Genomic DNA, 23,263 nt, shown 5'->3' on the forward strand with positions numbered 1-23,263 from the left:
CTTATTTCTCTGGATTTAAACATTCTTGGAAACATCTGGGATAATGCAGGTACACAGGTCAACAAAATATATAACTGTTCTAGTGGTTTTTGGATATTTTAATAAAAAAAATCGTACATATTGTGCCTTAGAGAATATGCGCAACAATTTATTTTTTTCATTCTGGAACAAAAATTAACAAAAAACAAATATGCACAGATATTATGTACAATTATTTTCTAGCATGTTAGTAAATACCACAAGTAAGGGAGTGCGAAAACAATATTAAATAATAAAAGTAATGATGTAATCTTATCTGTAATTCTGTCATCTGATCTTTTCCAGTTGAAGGTGTTGTGTAACATTTTTAATTGTAATTTTGTTGTCTAAAGAAATGCAAAATGAGTTAATATACAGTTTCTGTTGTATCATATTTCATACTCACATTTAAACATGATTTTTCTAAAATTAATAAATAATGTCTGGATAATCAAGTCAACCTAAGTTGCTTCAGTCCAGTAAATGTTCCCCTTGAAATGTTAATAACATTATAACAGTTATTCTTATGCTTACTTTATTTATGTTTAAAAACCATGAAAGATTTATGCATCACAACCTGAATGGTTATTTTTACAATTATAATAAAAGCTCAGAAGGCATGTAGTAGAGTAGATTGTGTGCAACAGGTTGTTCAAAAGCAGTTTTGATCGAATATGTGCAACATTTTAATGCTTCTCTTTTCTATCATAATTTAAAACCATTCCCTAAAGGGATCCAAACAAAAGGCTCATGTTTAGTCTCAGCCTAACGTATTGTTGGTAAGATCACTGACCTCTTGGTGCCCAGAGTTTGACCTCCGAGTTTGATCTTGAGCTTGAGTTGCGGAGGTTTGAGCACCAGCATCCCGGAGTCCGACTCCAGAGCTTCAGAGGAGAAACTGTGTCCGTCATCCCGATGATGCTTCTTCTTGTGCTTCTTGTGCTTTTTGTGTTTCTTCTTGTGGAGGTTATAATCATCCCCGTTTCCTGAAGAACAAACATCAAACAACCGCACGTTCAGATGTCATTTAGTTGATTAGAAACGCAGGAATAAATTAATAGTTCACCCAAAAATGAAAATCATCCCATCCTTTACTGACCCTTAAGCCATCCTAGGTGTATGACTTTCTTCTTTCACCCAAACACAATCAGAGTTATATTACAAATATCCTGGCTCTTCCCAGCTTTATAATGGTACACAAGATTTTGAAGCCCAAAAAAAGTGCATCCATCCATAAAAGTACTATTTTTGTAAGAAAAATATACATTTAATATCCCACTGGAGCCGTATGGATGCACTTTTTTTGGCTTCAAAATCTCATCCCCCATTCACTCCCATTATAAAGCTGGGAAGAGCCAGGACATATTTGTTGTTTAATATAACTCTGATTCTGTTTGGCTGAAAGAAGAAAGTCATACACACCCAGGATGGCTTGAAGGTGAGTAAATCATGGGATAATTTTCATTTTTGGGTGAACTATCCCTTTAATTAACATGTTTTTAACACTCAAGAAGACACGTGGGTAAAGAAACACTCAATTATAATACTCTCACCTCTACAAGAGCATTAAATGAGACTTACCAGCGAGAAATCTGGGGTGAATCATGTCTTTTCTTTTCCCCATGGACACGTAAAACGAGTTTGAGCTTAATTAATCAGCACAATAAACATACTGAATACATATATGGTCGATCAGACTAACGCAAACGAGCTAATTTCTGTGCAAACTATCCGTTAATTCTGTTAAATAAACTAAATCTACCTCCGGTATTTAAACGAAATAACAACTATGATACGATAGCAATATAGCTAAGCCTTTCTTTCTCCCTTAGCATTCTAGCATTGTGTTTACAAATGTATTGTGCTTCCGAGTGGCAAAGCATTGTGGGTAATGTAGTTCGCTCGCTCGCTGCTTAGGTTGTTTCTACATATCGTCAGTTTCGTCACAAATGTACTCTGTTGCAGGACAGTAGATGTGATTTGTATTGTTATTACTATTATGTGAACGCAGCATAATTCTCATGTTTTGACTCTTGGTGTGTGATTTCGGTGTAACGGGCAATGGCGATGTAATTTGCTACCTGTTAGTTTTCTCAACGCATCTTACTATTGGACGTTTGTGATTACCGTGTGTTACTGTTCGCTAAAGGAAGCACCAAAGTGTCGGACCTGTCCAAAATCCCCACACTACTACTTTGTCCCACTGTTTTTTGACAGTGTCTCAAAGGAAACTACACGGACCAGAAAGCTTTGCGGGAGTCGGTCAGCGGCACGGGAAGTTACGGGTCAGTAATGTGCTTTAAAGGTTACGCTTGCAGATTGTAAAATGTGCGTCGTTTTACAAAGCTTGAAGTTCGGATGATTCGTATTGTGTGTTTATTTGTGTGAATGGTGATCGTGTTGATTTGCGCGTGGTTTATTTGCACGCTCGTGCCCTGTGGGTTTGATCCTCGCTGTTGACGTCTGCAGTTGAACTTTCAGCCGTGCACGAGCATGTCAGTTTGTTTTCCGTGAATATATTTGTCTCTTCGACATTTAAAAGAGATCGAGATTTTAACCCAGGAGTGAATTTAAAATGCACCCGGTGTTAAACCTGTTGCACAAGAAATCAATTTCACGTTAGCTTAACATTTCATAATCAGAATGGGATCATCAGTGTGTAGGGATGAATTCTGGGATGCCATTGAGATGACTTGGGGAAAAGTGTCCCAATCCCCCTGAATTCACCCCTATTGTTTATTACACAAGGCAGATTTATGTGTATGTTCCTTGCATGCTTTTTTGTTGCACAATAAAGTGCTTTATTTTTCTATTCATTCACATTTTTATTTTTATTTATTAAATAATTTGGAACCAATTAATCTCTTAACAAGGTTCAGTTATTGGGCTTTTACACTTCACATGTCTAAATGATTGCATTGCTAGATTAGTTTCTTCTAGGGCTGTTGAATCAATGAATTACATATAACAAACGTTTGTGTTTATACTACCGTATGTGTGTGTATGTATTATATTTATATATGTACATTACACACACATACATACACCAATCTGGCATAACATCATGATCACCATCGGCACCTGACTGATCTGCGGCTGTGCCGCCCCATACACAACAAACTGAGATGCTCTGTGTATTCTGACACCTTTCTATCAGAACCAGCATTAACTTCTTGAGCAGTTTGAGCTCCAGTAGCTCGTCTGTTTGATCATCACACGGGCCAGCCTTCGCTCCACACGTGCATCAATGAGCCTTGGCCGCCCATGACCCTGTCGCCGGTTCTCCACTGGTCCTTCATGACCCTGTGGCCGGTTCTCCACTGGTCCTTCATGACCCTGTGGCCGGTTCACCACTGTTCCTTCATGACCCTGTGACCGGTTCTCCACTGGTCCTTCATGACCCTGTGGCCGGTTCACCACTGTTCCTCCATCACCCTGTGGCCGGTTCTCCACTGTTCCTCCATCACCCTGTGGCCGGTTCTCCACTGTTCCTCCATCACCCTGTGGCCGGTTCACCACTGTTCCTTCATGACCCTGTGGCCGGTTCTCCACTGGTCCTTCATGACCCTGTGGCCGGTTCTCCACTGGTCCTTCATGACCCTGTGGCCGGTTCACCACTGTTCCTTCATGACCCTGTGGCCGGTTCTCCACTGGTCCTTCATGACCCTGTGGCCGGTTCTCCACTGGTCCTCCATGACCCTGTGGCCGGTTCTCCACTGTTCCTTCATGACCCTGTGGCCGGTTCTCCACTGGTCCTTCATGACCCTGTGGCCGGTTCTCCACTGGTCCTCCATGACCCTGTGGCCGGTTCACCACTGTTCCTTCATGACCCTGTGACCGGTTCTCCACTGGTCCTTCATGACCCTGTGGCCGGTTCTCCACTGGTCCTTCATGACCCTGTGGCCGGTTCTCCACTGGTCCTTCATGACCCTGTGGCCGGTTCTCCACTGGTCCTTCATGACCCTGTGGCCGGTTCTCCACTGGTCCTTCATGACCCTGTGGCCGGTTCTCCACTGGTCCTTCATGACCCTGTGGCCGGTTCTCCACTGGTCCTTCATGACCCTGTGGCCGGTTCTCCACTGGTCCTTCATGACCCTGTGACCGGTTCTCCACTGCTCCTTCATGACCCTGTGGCCGGTTCTCCACTGTTCCTTCATGACCCTGTGGCCGGTTCTCCACTGTTCCTTCATGACCCTGTGGCCGGTTCTCCACTGGTCCTTCATGACCCTGTGGCCGGTTCTCCACTGGTCCTTCATGACCCTGTGACCGGTTCTCCACTGCTCCTTCATGACCCTGTGGCCGTTTCTCCACTGGTCCTTCATGACCCTGTGACCAGTTCTCCACTGGTCCTTCATGACCCTGTGGCCGGTTCTCCACTGGTCCTTCATGACCCTGTGGCCGGTTCTCCACTGGTCCTTCATGACCCTGTGGCCGGTTCTCCACTGGTCCTTCATGACCCTGTGGCCGGTTCTCCACTGGTCCTCCATGACCCTGTGGCCGGTTCACCACTGTTCCTTCATGACCCTGTGACCGGTTCTCCACTGGTCCTTCATGACCCTGTGGCCGGTTCTCTACTGGTCCTTCATGACCCTGTGGCCGGTTCTCCACTGGTCCTTCATGACCCTGTGGCCGGTTCTCCACTGGTCCTCCATGACCCTGTGGCCGGTTCACCACTGTTCCTTCATGACCCTGTGACCGGTTCTCCACTGGTCCTTCATGACCCTGTGGCCGGTTCTCCACTGGTCCTTCATGACCCTGTGGCCGGTTCTCCACTGTTCCTTCATGACCCTGTGACCGGTTCTCCACTGGTCCTTCATGACCCTGTGGCCGGTTCTCCACTGTTCCTTCATGACCCTGTGACCGGTTCTCCACTGTTCCTTCATGACCCTGTGACCGGTTCTCCACTGGTCCTTCATGACCCTGTGGCCGTTTCTCCACTGTTCCTTCATGACCCTGTGGCCGGTTCTCCACTGTTCCTTCATGACCCTGTGGCCGGTTCTCCACTGGTCCTTCATGACCCTGTGGCCGGTTCTCCACTGGTCCTTCATGACCCTGTGGCCGGTTCTCCACTGGTCCTCCATGACCCTGTGGCCGGTTCTCCACTGGTCCTCCATGACCCTGTGGCCGGTTCTCCACTGGTCCTTCATGACCCTGTGGCCGGTTCTCCACTGGTCCTTCATGACCCTGTGGCCGGTTCTCCACTGGTCCTTCATGACCCTGTGGCCGGTTCTCCACTGGTCCTTCATGACCCTGTGGCCGGTTCTCCACTGGTCCTTCATGACCCTGTGGCCGGTTCTCCACTGGTCCTCCATGACCCTGTGGCCGGTTCTCCACTGTTCCTTCATGACCCTGTGGCCGGTTCTCCACTGGTCCTCCATGACCCTGTGGCCGGTTCTCCACTGTTCCTTCATGACCCTGTGGCCGGTTCTCCACTGGTCCTTCATGACCCTGTGGCCGGTTCTCCACTGGTCCTCCATGACCCTGTGGCCGGTTCTCCACTGTTCCTTCATGACCCTGTGGCCGGTTCTCCACTGGTCCTCCATGACCCTGTGGCCGGTTCTCCACTGGTCCTTCATGACCCTGTGGCCGGTTCTCCACTGTTCCTTCATGACCCTGTGGCCGGTTCTCCACTGGTCCTTCATGACCCTGTGGCCAGTTCTCCACTGGTCCTCCATGACCCTGTGGCCGGTTCTCCACTGTTCCTTCATGACCCTGTGGCCGGTTCTCCACTGGTCCTTCATGACCCTGTGGCCGGTTCTCCACTGGTCCTCCATGACCCTGTGGCCGGTTCTCCACTGTTCCTTCATGACCCTGTGGCCGGTTCTCCACTGGTCCTTCATGACCCTGTGGCCGGTTCTCCACTGGTCCTCCATGACCCTGTGGCCGGTTCACCACTGTTCCTTCATGACCCTGTGACCGGTTCTCCACTGGTCCTTCATGACCCTGTGGCCGGTTCTCCACTGGTCCTTCATGACCCTGTGGCCGGTTCTCCACTGGTCCTTCATGACCCTGTGGCCGGTTCTCCACTGGTCCTTCATGACCCTGTGGCCGGTTCTCCACTGGTCCTTCATGACCCTGTGGCCGGTTCTCCACTGGTCCTTCATGACCCTGTGGCCGGTTCTCCACTGGTCCTTCATGACCCTGTGGCCGGTTCTCCACTGGTCCTTCATGACCCTGTGACCGGTTCTCCACTGCTCCTTCATGACCCTGTGGCCGGTTCTCCACTGTTCCTTCATGACCCTGTGGCCGGTTCTCCACTGTTCCTTCATGACCCTGTGGCCGGTTCTCCACTGGTCCTTCATGACCCTGTGGCCGGTTCTCCACTGGTCCTTCATGACCCTGTGACCGGTTCTCCACTGCTCCTTCATGACCCTGTGGCCGTTTCTCCACTGGTCCTTCATGACCCTGTGACCAGTTCTCCACTGGTCCTTCATGACCCTGTGGCCGGTTCTCCACTGGTCCTTCATGACCCTGTGGCCGGTTCTCCACTGGTCCTTCATGACCCTGTGGCCGGTTCTCCACTGGTCCTTCATGACCCTGTGGCCGGTTCTCCACTGGTCCTCCATGACCCTGTGGCCGGTTCACCACTGTTCCTTCATGACCCTGTGACCGGTTCTCCACTGGTCCTTCATGACCCTGTGGCCGGTTCTCTACTGGTCCTTCATGACCCTGTGGCCGGTTCTCCACTGGTCCTTCATGACCCTGTGGCCGGTTCTCCACTGGTCCTCCATGACCCTGTGGCCGGTTCACCACTGTTCCTTCATGACCCTGTGACCGGTTCTCCACTGGTCCTTCATGACCCTGTGGCCGGTTCTCCACTGGTCCTTCATGACCCTGTGGCCGGTTCTCCACTGTTCCTTCATGACCCTGTGACCGGTTCTCCACTGGTCCTTCATGACCCTGTGGCCGGTTCTCCACTGTTCCTTCATGACCCTGTGACCGGTTCTCCACTGTTCCTTCATGACCCTGTGACCGGTTCTCCACTGGTCCTTCATGACCCTGTGGCCGTTTCTCCACTGTTCCTTCATGACCCTGTGGCCGGTTCTCCACTGTTCCTTCATGACCCTGTGGCCGGTTCTCCACTGGTCCTTCATGACCCTGTGGCCGGTTCTCCACTGGTCCTTCATGACCCTGTGGCCGGTTCTCCACTGGTCCTCCATGACCCTGTGGCCGGTTCTCCACTGGTCCTCCATGACCCTGTGGCCGGTTCTCCACTGGTCCTTCATGACCCTGTGGCCGGTTCTCCACTGGTCCTTCATGACCCTGTGGCCGGTTCTCCACTGGTCCTTCATGACCCTGTGGCCGGTTCTCCACTGGTCCTTCATGACCCTGTGGCCGGTTCTCCACTGGTCCTTCATGACCCTGTGGCCGGTTCTCCACTGGTCCTCCATGACCCTGTGGCCGGTTCTCCACTGTTCCTTCATGACCCTGTGGCCGGTTCTCCACTGGTCCTCCATGACCCTGTGGCCGGTTCTCCACTGTTCCTTCATGACCCTGTGGCCGGTTCTCCACTGGTCCTTCATGACCCTGTGGCCGGTTCTCCACTGGTCCTCCATGACCCTGTGGCCGGTTCTCCACTGTTCCTTCATGACCCTGTGGCCGGTTCTCCACTGGTCCTCCATGACCCTGTGGCCGGTTCTCCACTGGTCCTTCATGACCCTGTGGCCGGTTCTCCACTGTTCCTTCATGACCCTGTGGCCGGTTCTCCACTGGTCCTTCATGACCCTGTGGCCAGTTCTCCACTGGTCCTCCATGACCCTGTGGCCGGTTCTCCACTGGTCCTTCATGACCCTGTGGCCGGTTCTCCACTGGTCCTCCATGACCCTGTGGCCGGTTCTCCACTGGTCCTCCATGACCCTGTGGCCGGTTCTCCACTGTTCCTTCATGACCCTGTGGCCGGTTCTCCACTGGTCCTCCATGACCCTGTGGCCGGTTCTCCACTGTTCCTTCATGACCCTGTGGCCGGTTCTCCACTGGTCCTCCATGACCCTGTGGCCGGTTCTCCACTGGTCCTTCATGACCCTGTGGCCGGTTCTCCACTGTTCCTTCATGACCCTGTGGCCGGTTCTCCACTGGTCCTTCATGACCCTGTGGCCAGTTCTCCACTGGTCCTCCATGACCCTGTGGCCGGTTCTCCACTGGTCCTTCATGACCCTGTGGCCGGTTCTCCACTGGTCCTTCCTTGGAGCACTTTTGATAGACACTGATCACTGCAGACCGGGAACACCCCACAAGAGCTGCAGTTTTGGAGATGCTCTGACCCAGTCATCTAGCCATCACAATTTGGCCCTTGTGAAACTCACTCAAATCCTCAAAATGTTCACTTGCTGCCCAATATATCCCACCCACTAACAGGAGCCGTGATGAAGAGATCATCAGTGTTAACCTGTGTCATAATGTTATGCCTGATCGGTGTATATATGTTGTATAAACAGACTTTTATGTTAGATGCAATAAATCGCTATTATTCGTTTTGACAGCAATCGTTTCTTTTATATTATTCGATCCAGTTAAATGTGGATAATCCCATTAAACGTCCCAAATTATGCAACTTGTTTTTTGTAACAAACTCTTGTACAGATGGACTTTTCTTTGCCTGGTCTGTTTAAAAAAAAATGTCCTCCATCCCATCAGAAGCATGAACTACGCTCGCTTTCTGACAGCTGTGAGCGCAGCAAGAAAGCCATCGGCTATTCGCTTACTGAGTGAGTCTTATCTTTATTATTATATTACTGTTTATTGATATGAACTGCCTGACTGAGATGATCTTAGTTAAAAGCCACTGAATGTTCAGTGATATTATTGATTTGACTGCACTGACTCTATCGGATGAGGACGAAACATGTACTGACTATCAGATCATGTCTTCAGTACAATTGAACTCACTTCATAATTGATGAGCTTTATACAGTTATTGAGCTGAATCATGACACTGTCATCTTCTGTAGAGCTGCTTCACAGCAGAATGTGTCTCATATATGATGATGTTTGCATCATTAATCATTTAAGCTGCTTTGAAACAGTCTGTATTGTAGAAATAAAGATGACTTGACCTCATAAACCGTGCCACGGCCTCATTTATGTTGTCATTATTATGACCCAGCTGAGCTGCAGCAGCGATCTCCTCCATCTCTGATCTCTCTGGCCGGAGGAGCTCCCAATCCCAACACCTTCCCGTTCCAGTCGGCCACCATTAAAGTGAAGGGAGGAGCTGATGTGGTGTTGGATGAGACGCTGATGAAGAGGGCGCTGCAGTACTCCGGCTCAGCTGGGTATCAAACACTACACTATTGCTCAGTGGAACGGATTACATGTAATCTGATCCCAAAAATAAACAAAATACTTTTTTGTGGATTACATTAATGGGGAAAAAAATTGGGGTCTCGTCCGGGATTTGAACCTGCTGGGACCTCTCACACCCCAAACATTATTCAAACAGTTATTTATAATTTATCAACTCCCCCTAATTTTTCTTTCTAAAAATGCCTACCATTTATATACAGTGTATACACTCACCTAAAGGATTATTAGGAACACACACTAATACTGTGTTTGACCCTCTTTCGCCTTCAGAACTGCCTTAATTCTACGTGGCATTGATTCAACAAGGTGCTGAAAGCATTCTTTAGAAATGTTGGCCCATATTGATAGGAGAGCATCTTGCAGTTGATGGAGATTTGTGGGATGCACATCCAGGGCACGAAGCTCCCGTTCCACCACATCCCAAAGATGCTCTATTGGGTTGAGATCTGGTGACTGTGGGGGCCATTTTAGTCCAGTGAACTCATTGTCATGTTCAAGAAACCAATTTGAAATGATTGGAACTTTGTGACGGTGCATTATCCTGCTGGAAGTAGCCATCAGAGGATGGGGACATGGTGCTCATAAAGGGATGGACATGGTCAGAAACAATGCTCAGGTCGGCCGTGGCATTTAAACGATGCCCAATTGGCACTAAGGGGCCTAAAGTGTGCCAAGAAAACATCCCCCACACCATTACACCACCACCAGCAGCCTGCACAGTGGTAACAAGGCATGATGGATCCATGTTCTCATTCTGTTTACACCAAATTCTGACTCTAACATCTGAATGTCTCAACAGAAATCGAGACTCATCAGACCAGGCAACATTTCTCCAGTCTTCATCTGTCCAATTTTGGTGAGCTCGTGCAAATTGTCGCCTCTTTTTCCTATTTGTAGTGGAGATGAGTGGTACCCGGTGGGGTCTTCTGCTGTTGTAGCCCATCCGCCTCAAGGTTGTGCGTGTTGTGGCTTCACAAATGCTTTGCTGCAGACCTCGGTTGTAACGAGTGGTTATTTCAGTCAAAGTTGCTCTTCTATCAGCTTGAATCAGTCGGCCCATTCTCCTCTGACCTCTAGCATCAACAAGGCATTTTCGCCCACAGGACTGCTGCATACTGGATGTTTTTCCCTTTTCACACCATTCTTTGTAAACCCTAGAAATGGTTGTGGGTGAAAATCCCAGTAACTGAGCAGATTGTGAAATACTCAGACCGGCCCATCTGGCACCAACAACCATGCCACGTTTAAAATAGCTTAAATCTCCTTTCTTTCCCATTCTGACATTCAGTTTGGAGTTCAGGAGATTGTCTTGACCAGGACCACACCCCTAAATGCATTGAAGCAACTGCCATGTGATTGGTTGATTAGATAATTGCATTAATGAGAAATTGAACAGGTGTTCCTAATAATCCTTTAGGTGAGTGTATATAAACACTAATTTACGTGACACCGTTAGATGATCTTAGAAGTCGGGAGTTTATGTTTACATCACATAAAATGTGTAATCTAATCGATTACGTTGCATATCATGTCATTTGTAGTCAATAATGGATTACAATGTGTAAGCACTGCTATTGCTTCATTGGCTTGTGTGTGTGTGTGTGTGTGTGTGTGTGTGTGTGTGTGTGTGTGTGTGTGTGTGTGTGTGTGTGTGTGTGTGTGTGTGTGTGTGCGCTCCTAGTATTCCAGAGCTGGTCTCATGGATGAAGGATCTTCAGAAAAGCCTCCACAATCCTCCCACCGCCGGCTTCAGTCCAGAGAGAGGACAGATGGACATGTGTGTCACCACCGGCAGTCAGGAGGGCCTCTGCAAAGTACGCCCACCTCATACACATCTCATACACACCTCATACACACCACTGACACACCACATGAGGTAATCTGGGCCGAATCAGACAGATAGTGAGCATTGTACAGTGCTATTCATGGTCAGTAATAATAAGCTCAGGGTTGTTATGGTTAACTAAGCCTTCCTTCAATTCCCAGGGATCAGCAAGAACTGATCAAATGTTTGCCTTGAATCCAATGTAAGTTAAGATAAAAGTTTCTGCTAAGTACATAAATGTAAATTAAAACCATTAAAAACTGTTTTATTACTTAAAAATAAAATGAATGTTACTCAAATAAAAGTATATATACATACAAACACCCATCAGGCATAACATTATGTCGTAATATTGTGTTGGTCCCCCTTGACCCGTTGAGGCATGGACTCCACTAGACCCCTGAAGGTGTGCTGTGGTATCTGGTACCAAGATGTTAGCAGCAGATCCTTAAAGTCCTGTAAGTTACGAGGTGGGGCCTCCATGGATCAGACTTGTTTGTTCAGCACATCCCAGAAATGCTCGATTGGATTGAGATCTGGGGAATTTGGAGGCCAAGTCAACACCTCAAACTCGTGCTCCTCAAACCATTCCTGAAGCATTTGTGCTTTGTGGCGGCACATTATCTGCTGAAAGAGCCACAGCCACCAGGGAATACCGTTTCCATTAAAGGGTGTACATGGTCTCATCAATGCTTAGGAAGGTGGTACGTGTCAAAGTAACATCCACATGGCTGGAGGACCCAAGGTTTCCCAGCAGAACATTGCCCAAAGCATCACTGCCTCCGCCGGCTCGCCTTCTTCCCATAGTGCACCTGGTGCCATGTGTTCCCCAGGTAAGCCACGCACACACACCCGGCCATCCACGAGATGTAGAAGAAAACATTATTCATCAGACCAGGCCCTTCTTCCATTGCTCTGTGGTCCAGTTCTGATGCTCACGTGCCACTGTGGATGCTTTCAGCGGAGGTCAGGGGTCAGCATGGGCTCCCTGACTGGTCTGCAGCTGTGCCGCCCCATACACAACAAACTGAGATGCTCTGTGTATTCTGACACCTTTCTATCAGAACCAGCATTAACTTCTTGAGCAGTTTGAGCTGCAGTAGCTCGTCTGTTTGATCATCACATGGGCCAGCCTTCACTCCACACGTGCATCAATGAGCCTCGGCCGCCCATGACCCTGTGGCCGGTTCTCCACTGGTCCTTCCTTGGAGCACTTTTGATAGTTTTTTGACACTTTGAGGACCAAATATTCACTTGCTGCCTAATATATCCCACCCACTAACAGGAGCCATGATGAAGAGATCATCAGTGTTATTCACTTCACCTGTCAGTGGTCATAATGTTGTGCCTGATAGGTGTGTGTGTGTGTGTGTGTGTGTGTGTATATATAAGCTGAAAATTAAAATACATAGGTATATAAAAATAAAAAAAGAATAAAAATGACAAAAATACCAAACCAAATTACTAAAACTTTAAATAAATGAAAATGGAGAATATAAGCTAATTCAAACTATAATGACACTGTCCCTAATAAATGCTCTTGTGGTGAAACATTCAGTCGGTTCCTGATGTTTGCAAACTGAGAGTTATGCTTGATATTATTAGTGATGTGCATACTGGAGTATGTGCCATAATTAAGGATGAAAGCTGTGAAAAGTCTGGCACATTATAAGGGTGAAAAAGACAAAAAAACAGGTCAACACGACCTTTAGTGCTGAATCAGGTCATGTGACTGAAACGTTTGCTGTGGTTTTTCTCACATTTGCTCTTTTTTTTGGTCTTTTTTCATTCTCATAATGAGCGGGCCTATTTGGATCATCATGGCTTTATGGCTTTTTTGAGATTACAGTGATTTCTCCACAATTCGCTATATAATAAAATTCCTCTTCACTCTGTTCATCAGATATTTGAGATGCTTGTGAATCCCGGAGACAGCGTCCTCCTTGACGCTCCCACTTACTCAGGAACGCTGGCAGCCGTAAGGACAACTGGACCACATTTCCCATCAACCCTGTTTGATCTCTGGTGAACATTGAGGAGAATGTTTTCATGGTAATTATTGCCAACTATTTCGTCAACAGCTGCAGCCGCTGGGCTGCCACATCCTTAATGTGCGGAGCGATCAGCATGGCATGATCCCAGAAGACCTCGGGAGGGTTCTGGCCCGCTGGGACCCGGACGACGCACGGAAGCCCGGCTGTACCGCACCCAGAGTCCTGTACACCATCCCCAACGGAGGCAATCCCACAGGAGCATCCATGACTTATGAGAGGAAACAGGAAGTCTATGAAGTAAGCAGTGCTTATTTCCTCAGTGCGCACGTACAGAGAAGGACGATACATGTAGTATTATTATTTTACAGTGGCGTAACTTTGCTTTGAAAAGTGGTGGGGACACCGCACAACTCGTTTTGTTATGTGTTTATTTAATACGGTGACGCATTGCTGCCACATAGGCTACATATTATTTTTCCACTCAATTATGTAGTAAAAACGAGATCTTATGTCGTTTTAACAACATCTTTTCTCGTAATAACGAGATCTTGTGTCATATAAACAACTTAATTTTCTTGTAATAAAGAGATCTTGTGTCATATAAACGACATAATTTTCTCGTAATAACGAGATCTTGTGTCATATAAACAACATAATTTTCTCGTAATAACGAGATCTTGTGTCATAAAAACGACATAATTTTCTCGTAATTACGAGATCTTGTGTCATATAAACAACATAATTTTCTTGTAATAAAGAGATCTTGTGTCATATAAACGACCTAATTTTCTCGTAATAACGAGATCTTGTGTCATATAAACAACATAATTTTCTCGTGATAACGAGATCTTGTGTCATATAAACAACATAATTTTCTTGTAATAAAGAGATCTTGTGTCATATAAACGACCTAATTTTCTCGTAATAACGAGATCTTGTGTCATATAAACAACATAATTTTCTCGTAATAACGAGATCTTGTGTCATAAAAACGACATAATTTTCTCGTAATTACGAGATCTTGTGTCATATAAACAACATAATTTCTCGTAATAACGAGATCTTGTGTCATAAAAACGTAAATTTTCTCGTAATAACGAGATCTTGTGTCATATAAACGACATCATTTTCTTGTTATAACGAGATCGTATGTTGTTAAAACGACATATTTTTCTCGTTAAAATGACATCTTTTTTCTCCTAATAAGGGCATGTGTTGTATAGTGATGTGTGTGTATGTCTGTATCCATATTAGAGATTTTATTTAGCCCATGCCTTTGCCACACTTGTTTGAAAAGCAGAAGCAAGCTCAGCGTAAAATATCTCATCCGCTGCCTGTATCAGTGGCAGTGCCCATAGCACGAAATTGTTGTAGCCTAATTTAATGATGTAGCCGATAGTTCTTAACAGCCATGGGTAACAGGTGCCATGGACCGCTCATGATTAGCCTGAGTGGCGTAACTTTCACCTAGTTATGACGGACCCCGGTGCAGCCACAAATATCATAACTATCTATAATAGGCCTACTGTAATTAAGACATTCTAGAAATGTATTAAAAAGAAAGACGCTTTCAGCCTTACTCAACGGCCAGTGGGTTCAATCTATTCCCGGCGTTCTTATTTTGCTTCCGATGTATTAAATATACAGGCAATTAGTTTATGAAACCTTGATCAAAATTAAAATACAATTCACTTTTCATCATCAACATATAAAAATTAAAACAATAATATAATAGGCGAATATTTATTTAAACATATAGCCTAACTATGAATCTAAATAGGCTACGTTTTGCATGTGGCCTACTCCACTCCAAACGCTTCAAAAATTTATTTTGTTTATTAAACGCAAAGTTTTTAATTTCAAATTTAATTTCTAAATTCAGTTCATATTTCCAAGAAACGAAATTCCGAGCCATAATAACGAAGTGGTAAAAAAAACTGCAACAATTAAAAATATTAAAGAATTTGCGGGCGCTTTCGTCGGCATGAGTAAGATGTCTGGAGACATGGAGTAGGGTCAGACATGATTTCTATTGAGTGTTGTTTTGCAGAAATCATTTCTTTAAAGTGAATTTCGTTTTCTATAAATTGTATTTTAATTTTGATCAAGCTTTCATAAACTAATTGCCTGTATATTTAATACATAAGAAGCAAAATAAGAACGCCGGGAATGGATTGACGTGCGTAACGAACCCACTGGCCTGTTTCCGCGGCCTTTGGGTCTTTCTTTTTAATACAATTCTAGAATATATGAATTACAGTCTAGCATACAATATATTTCAGTAGGCCTATTATAGATAGTTATGATATTTGTGCACCAGGGTCCGTAATTTCTAGGTTAAAGTTATGCCACTGATGTTAACATGATGTCGCATAACATCAGGTAATGGAAACGCTGTCATTTCGCAATATTTTTTTTATCGACTATTAGGAAATATGGCAAAAGTTTTGCGCAAATCTGTAATGGAAAAAAAAGCTTCTGACCGTCTGAAAAGTGTGTTAAATGAATGAATTATGATTTGTAGATCGTCGTTTTGCTTTAATACACACCTTCCGCAATCTATTTGTCAATAACTTTTAAAAAGTGGTGTGGACAATATCGAGCCTGGCAAAAAGTGGGCAAGAAAATGTCCCACCCGTAAATTACGCCTATGTTATTTTATGTTAAAACACTCTATTCCAGCATAAGATGGACAGATTAGTTAGTAAGTAATTAGAGTGTAAAAGTGTGAGCATCGCTGTGTGTCCTCAACCAATCACTATATTTTCCTTGTGTTGTTCATTTGCAGCTGGCCAGGATATATGACCTGCTTATCATCGAGGATGACCCGTATTATTTCCTGCAATTCCAAAAAGTGAGTCCCCGTGATTGCTGTGTGTCTTCCCAGCGTGTGTTTGTACAGTGTGACTGATCAGCAGGAAGTGGCGGTCATACACTGACCTCTCTGATAGCCTCTCTATTGCCGCTGTGATAAGATAACGCTCATTATGAAGGAGTGTAAAGTCAATACTCTGCTCTGTTCTTCTGTCCTCCAGCCGTGGGCGCCCACATTCCTCTCCATGGACGTAGATGGACGCGTCCTCCGAACGGATTCGTTCTCCAAGATCCTGTCGTCGGGGTGGGTGCTGTTGAATGCGTGCTTGTGCTTTACATGTCAATGGCTTGATTCACTGGGACAGCAGTGCTTGTGTCTGGAGAGCCAGCGGTCAGGGTCATGATATTGACTCCAGGTGGAGGGAAAGCATGTCTTTCTCAGGCAGTGAGAGCTGGACGGCCACAGCAAGAGATCTGTCCTGGAAATGCTGTCGCTCACATCGTTCACGTGCACTTTTATCATAGTGTAAGGTGGAAAATAATCAAAGATATTTGAAATGGAACAAAATCATCTGCTTTGCTGTTTGTAGCCATCGTCGTGATCAAGATATTGAAATTAACCCCTTCCCCTTAACGCCATCAGAAGGGCCAGGTGAAGTTAGAAGGACGAAGGAATGAGGTTTTCGCACCTTTGATATAATGGGGGAAGTTTTGTCTGATTGGTTACTTTCAAATGTCTCACGGTTTGGTCTGATTGGTCAGTTTTACAAGAGTCAGATTTGAATTTGGTGACTTCAGGGAAGAGGATAAAAGAGGATTTCATCTGTAGCTCTCTCTCTTTTTCTTTCTCTCTCTCTCTCTCTCTCTCTCTCTCTCTCTCTCTCTCTCTCTCTTTCTCTCTCTCTCTCTCTCTTTCTCTCTCTCTCTCTCTCTTTCTCTCTCTCTCTCTCTCTTTCTCTCTCACAGGTAACATTCTAGGCAGAGGCCTACAAAGCATAATTAAGGGTTTATGTTTTACATTTATTTGAAACTATTTTAAGTGTAATCATAACCAGAATTTGTGTTTCCTTTTAGAAGAGATTTATGTCTATTATGTAATTGACATTTTACATTTACTTGATTGTTACTAAATTGTTACATTTTTGATCCTTTCTGAATTAATCTGTAATTATTAACTATCTCCAATGTGGAACGGTATAATTATAACAAAGGGTTAAAACGGAACGATTAAATGTATGATTAACTATCAAATACAGATGATCAAACAACCGGTTGGCATTCTCTTCTAAATGCGACAACTTTGATAAATGGAGTCAGATAAAGAATATTATTATCAAATCCATCTTCCAGCTGAAACACTGAACGCGTGCGGCCTTCACCGCGGTTCGCTGCCGATCCTTGGAGCGAATTCATGCGGTCTTACAGTAGCAATACCATCGTTTTTGGGAAGGACTGTTTAATTGTGTACCATGGTATTACCATCTGACATCTGACTTATTTTGCATTTTCATGTACCAGCCAAGAAAGTAATTCATATTCAAATTATTTTAATTATTTATTATTGCATAGTTTACAGTAACTATTAGTTGAGCCATAAACATACTAACAAAAAAGTGTTATAATTGTTATTTATCATATGTATATTAGTTATTTATAGAGAATACATTTTTATATTTATTTAGTTATATATATATATATACACACACACATTATTATTAAATTTCATTTATTTCAAGAGTTTTTACTATCAATTATGTATTAATATAATTAATGTACTAATATATAAATACTTATGTATAATTTTATAAAATGTTCATATATATATATATATATATATATATATCTTTTTTTTTTTTTTTTTTTAAGTATATTAAATATCTATATTACATTTATTTATAAATTATTTAAATATAAATTTAATTATATAGCATTTAATTCAATAGATTTTTAAATGTACCATCAATTATTTAATATAAATAATTAAGATACATATAATCTAATAACAAAATATATATATAAAAAATGTGTATATATATATGTACATTAAATATATATATATATATTATATATTACATTTATTTATAAATTATTGATATATGAATATAATTACATAGCATTTAATTCAATAGTTTGTAAAATTACCATCAATTATTTAATATAAATAATTAAGATACATATAATTTAATAACAAAATATTCAAATTATATAATTTAGTTATTTATCACATAAATATATATATATAATTATAAACATAAACATTTTTTATAATTTGTTAATTATTTTTGTAGATTAATAATATATGTATAATTACAATATAAACAGCATTTAATTCAATAGGGGTAATGTAGTACTGTCAATTATTTATTAATCTAATTATTAATATCTATTATCTAATTTAATAACAATGTTTGTATAAAAAAATATATATATATATGTATGTATATAAGTTTTTAAAATGTACCATAAATTATGTAATATACGTATAATAACAAAATATGAATGCAAATGTATACATTAAATTATATTTATATTAGTTATTTAATTATGTATACATACAATGAAAAGTAATTGAATTGATTAGTTTTTATATTCTACCATAAATAAGATGCCTATAGATATGGATGATCTGCTGGTGTTCTTCTGCAGGTTGCGGATCGGTTTCGTGACGGGGCCGAAGCCGTTAGTGGAGCGGGTGGTGCTGCACATCCAGGCCTCTACCATGCACACCAGCACCTTCACACAGGTCAGGCGGCACACACACATTCTTCCTGTCCTTCCCGTTTCTGTGGTGTGATTTCACACACTCGTCCCGGAATCAGCAGCTCAGTGGCTGCAGGAGAGACGGCTGCTCCTCATCCCCAGCAGCTGTAATCCGCACATTACAGGCCTTGGGCTCTTGTTTTGAACTCGTACAGTAAAAGCACGAGAGTGTGTGAGTGAGTGAGTGGACGAGTGTGTGTGTGTGTGTGTGTGTCTCAGATCCCAGCGGTGATGAATCTGAACTCTAATTATCCTCATGCCGTGAATCTCAGGAGAAGAGATGCTCGGAGAAAAACAAGTGTGAGATCTTTAACTCTGAGCGGAAGATCAGTCTTTAAATAATGTTTAATAAATAATATTAAATAATAATAGTTCATATGCATTTTAAACAGTAAATCGTTTTATAATAATAAATATTGTTTTCTGGTTTTTTTGTTGCTGTGGTGGAACGATTTGCAAATTTAATAAAGATCTTTAATCAATATCAATATTATATAATATGTATTTTAAATTAAATATTGTTTTCTTTTCTTTTTTTCTGTGGTGTAATGATATGCAAAATACTCAATACATTTGTTTTTATAATGGCCAATTTAATAGTTCATAATATTTTAAACATTAAATAGTATATAAAATAAATATTGTTTTATTATATAATTATTATTTTATATTTATTATAATATAAAAAGTCAATAAATAATGTTTAATAAATAAATAGTAATAAGATATTAGCTAAAATGTATTTGAAAAATCATTAATATTTATTTTATACAATTAATAATTTATCTAATAAATATTGTTGATGTGGTGTAATGATTTGCATTTCAGAAATCAGTAATGATTTGCAAAATACTCAAATAATGTTTAATAAATATTAAATTATATTAAATAACATTTGTTTTAATAATAGCCAATTTAATAATAGTTAATAATAATTTAAACATTAAATAATATATACAAAAAATATTGTTTTCTTATATTGTGGCTGTTGTGTAGTGATTTGCAAAATACTCTAATATAAAAAAGTAAATATTAAAAGATATTAGCTAATATTTATTTGAATAATCATTTAAAATATTTATTTTATACAATTAATAATGTATAAAATACATATTGTTTTGCAAATCATTACACAGCAAAAAAATAAGAAAACAATGTTTAATAAATATTGAATTATATTAAATAATATCTTTTAAACATTAAATAGTATATAACATATTGTTTTCTTGTTATTTTGAATAATAATTTAATTTTTTCATTAAATAATTTGTGAAATAAATATTTTATTTTTTTGCGCAAAGAATTTGCTCAAAATGCCTAAATACTATCAGCAAAGCCATTAAATGTTTCATAAATATTAAATAACATTTATTTTATACATTAATGCTCTTTTTTATGTATTTGTTAAAGCTGCAGTCCATAACTATAAGCGCTCTAGCGGTTAAAAACAGAACTGCATGCGTCTTGCGGAAGAACATTGCAGCCGGAGCTACTTCTCTCTGTTTATGTCTATGGCGAGTCACGCAGGGACTGTGCTCCTCCACAGCGGCTCCTACCAGACCGGTCTGAAATAGTCCCAGTATAAACACTTATTATGATGCTGCGTTCACACCAAACGCGAATAGAGCGTCTGGCGCGAGTGATTTCAATGTTAAGTCAATGGAAAGGCGCGTTGACGCGCATCTGGAGGTCCCGCGGCGCGGAAGGCGCGTTTTGCGTGGCGCGAAGGATGCGAATCAGCCTCATTTGCGTGTCCAGTTCACGTGAATGATGCGAATTGAGCGTCTTCCGCGATATGCGCGTTACTCGCGAGTGGTGCTTTTGTGCATTCACGCGTTTGAAGCGAATTCGCGTCTGACGCCCGAGTTCAAAAATTTTAACTTTGGCGTCAATTCGCGCCGCGTTAACCAATCAGGAGCCTGCTCGCTGCTGTCATGTGGTGAAGTGACGTGATGAGAAACCCTGCATAAATTAAAAATACTACTATTGTGTCACAAAATGTAGTTTTAAGACTTTTTCAGGTGAGAATGTGGTGGTTTAAAACCCCTTAACTGTCACCGTCCCACAGGTGGGACGCCTGGTGCTCTTTTTTTGATCGCCTTTTTTTCATATCATATATTTAAGTAATTATCACAAATTAGGTATCATTTGAAAGCTTACAGACTCAAAATTCATCCTGTGAAAACCGTTTTGAAATCGGACATTGTGTTGCCATGGAAACGTTACTCTAAATTATTCTAGTGGGCTCCTCCCCTAGTGGGCGCTGTCATGTTTCATATTACAACAATTATTTTAACTACTTTATATTCAAAATCTTTTCCAATCTTGACAAAACGCATATTGTCGGAAAGGTCTGAGTCTCAAGGGTCCATATTTGGTGACTGTTTTGTGATGGAAGTGATATTTGGACAGAAATTTACAGGAAAATGCATCAAAACAACAATAAATGGAATTTGAATGACACCCGGTGGCTATTTTTGGTACAGCACCCTAAACAAAATCTCATGGGGACTTCAATTTTTGTGATATCAATTTCAAATTTGGAACACAAATTGGTTAGACATATGGCTTTGATTTTATAGTAATTTTAGAGTAAATTCTTTTTTGTAAAATATATATTTTATATGAAATAAAAAAAAATTTCATTAAAAAGTATTTTTCATTTACAGTAAATTTAAACTTCCATAACTATTTCATACTTTCATATTTCAAGCTCAAATCTGTGGTTTATTTATAAAGAGAGCGCCTATTTAAAAAAAAATGATCTTGTGTTTGTGTAGTTGTGAGATCCAGGTGATCAGCGGCGCTCAGCGCTCATTAACCCCAGCGAGAGCAGCCTTTCCTCGGCCAGTCCTTCTGCCGTCTGCCGCTGGCTCTGATGGCCTGTAGTGGCTCGTCTTGTGTGGATCTAACGGCCGATCTTTGCTCTCATGAATCATCATTTGTGGTCTGCCTAATTGTTTTGACTGAGTGCAAAGAGAAGTTTTATAACTTTATTTTTTTAAGGATATTTAAACACACATGCAGTGAAGATAATGTAGGAGTTGCCTGGACCACATGTGTGTGGCTATTAATGTTTAATATATATTTTTAATGAAAATGAAAAGAGGCAGTGGTGTTTTATGACATATTTCTCCTGGAGAGCCTTGAACACGCGTCAATTTCGCTTCCAACGCTCGATTTCTACGCACGTCCAATTCGCCGCGGACGCATGAATGCATTCAAAATGTTCGCGCGTGAAACTAGACTCGATTTTGACGCTCTATTCGCGTTTGGTGTGAACGGAGCATCAGACAAAAACACGGTTCGGAAAATGGATTCATGTTGTACATTCTCAATATATAATTTTTGTAAATCTTGAACACAAAAAAAGTTACGGACAGCAGCTTTAATAATTGATATACCATATCTTAAACTTTCCTGAAGCACATGCCACGTTATGTTTCTTGCAGTTGAATCAAACCGCAGGATCCTCTGACCTCCTCTAAACGTGTGTGTGTGTGTGTGTGTGTGTGTGTGTGTGTGTGTGTGTGTGTGTGTGTGTGTGTGTGTGTGTGTGTGTGTGTGTGTGTGTGTGTGTGTGTGTGTGTGTGTGTGTGTGTGTGTGTGTGTGTGTGTGTGTGTGTGTGTGTGTGTGTGTGTGTGTGTGTGTGTGTGTGTGTGTGTGTGTGTGTGTCTGCAGCTCATCGTCTCTCAGCTGCTCCATGACTGGGGTCAAGACGGTTTCCTCCGACACATCGATGGGTGCGTGTCATGTGTTATCATGTCAATGGCCGTGATCTTCAGGCTTCAGCTCAGCTGTTATTGGCTGTTTCCCTCATGGACTGCTGTTGAGTTGACCTTTGCTCTCCTCTTCCTCTTCCTCTTCATCTTCCTCAGGGTGATTGAGTTTTACAGATCTCAGAGAGACGCCATGCTCTCCTCCGCAGACAAATGGCTCAGAGGTTTGTAGAAAATCAACACAGAAATCACATTTACAGCGTTTTAATGCTCATAATGTGATGTTTTTATTCTTGTTAATGTGCTTTTATTAATTCTCCTGTACAGAAATCTGTGTTTTTGAGCTGTTTTTGATGTGATGGAGAAAAATCACTGAATTACGCTAATAATTCCTGGTGTTCTTATACACACGGTGAAAATGGCCATTTATATATTTCCATAATTCTGAAGTGATCAAGTTTCGCTTATCTCTTGTTAACTCTTGATTCTCTTGTTATCTCGTGTGATGCTCAAGTCTTGAGGCTGTTCTTTCTCACGGTGTGTTTCAACATTTGTCCCAGAGCAATGTGTGATGCAAGATATATTTGATATTTTTAAGCAACAGATGCCGTGTATAGTTGAAGCTAAAACCCACGGCCGGACGCAGTTTGTTGGAATAAGTGAATGATGTGTGTGTCGGATGTCGTGTGTGTTTTGTAGATGTGGCCGAGTGGCATCCTCCCATGGCTGGCATGTTCCTGTGGATTAAACTCAAGGGCATTAAAGACACACAGCGGCTGATCATGGAGAGAGCGCTAGAGAAAGAGGTACACACACACACACACACACA

General features: G+C 42.3%; 2 protein-coding genes across 7 annotated transcripts in view; one reads left to right on the forward strand and one right to left on the reverse strand.

The window, feature by feature from the left end:
- The window catches only part of ino80b (INO80 complex subunit B), a 14,326-nt gene extending 12,404 nt beyond the window's left edge, over nucleotides 1-1,922 (reverse strand). The window contains exons 1-2 of one of the 2 annotated variants that reach the window (XM_079811054.1): nucleotides 1,600-1,922; nucleotides 812-1,004 (exon numbers count right to left, since the gene is read on the reverse strand). In XM_079811054.1, the coding sequence (XP_079667180.1) occupies nucleotides 812-1,004; nucleotides 1,600-1,642 (236 nt within the window). In that variant the 5' untranslated portion in view covers nucleotides 1,643-1,922. The remainder of the gene's footprint in view (nucleotides 1-811; nucleotides 1,005-1,599) is intronic. The other variant, XM_079811055.1, reaches the window with a different exon arrangement.
- The window catches only part of aadat (aminoadipate aminotransferase), a 26,590-nt gene continuing 4,855 nt past the window's right edge, over nucleotides 1,529-23,263 (forward strand). The window contains exons 1-13 of one of the 5 annotated variants that reach the window (XM_079811048.1): nucleotides 1,529-1,540; nucleotides 2,236-2,303; nucleotides 8,599-8,723; nucleotides 9,122-9,290; nucleotides 11,003-11,135; nucleotides 13,050-13,124; nucleotides 13,228-13,437; nucleotides 15,929-15,994; nucleotides 16,176-16,258; nucleotides 18,601-18,697; nucleotides 22,397-22,458; nucleotides 22,594-22,658; nucleotides 23,134-23,240. In XM_079811048.1, coding sequence (XP_079667174.1) covers nucleotides 8,657-8,723; nucleotides 9,122-9,290; nucleotides 11,003-11,135; nucleotides 13,050-13,124; nucleotides 13,228-13,437; nucleotides 15,929-15,994; nucleotides 16,176-16,258; nucleotides 18,601-18,697; nucleotides 22,397-22,458; nucleotides 22,594-22,658; nucleotides 23,134-23,240 — 1,134 coding nt within the window. In that variant the 5' untranslated portion in view covers nucleotides 1,529-1,540; nucleotides 2,236-2,303; nucleotides 8,599-8,656. Of the gene's footprint in view, nucleotides 1,541-2,235; nucleotides 2,514-8,598; nucleotides 8,724-9,121; nucleotides 9,291-11,002; nucleotides 11,136-13,049; nucleotides 13,125-13,227; nucleotides 13,438-15,928; nucleotides 15,995-16,175; nucleotides 16,259-18,600; nucleotides 18,698-22,396; nucleotides 22,459-22,593; nucleotides 22,659-23,133; nucleotides 23,241-23,263 lie in introns of those variants that run through there. The other 4 variants (XM_079811049.1, XM_079811051.1, XM_079811050.1 and 1 more) reach the window with 4 other exon arrangements.

The sequence above is a fragment of the Gobio gobio genome (assembly GCF_949357685.1).
Source record: "Gobio gobio genome assembly, chromosome: 2".
NCBI classification, from domain to species: domain Eukaryota; kingdom Metazoa; phylum Chordata; class Actinopteri; order Cypriniformes; family Gobionidae; genus Gobio; species Gobio gobio.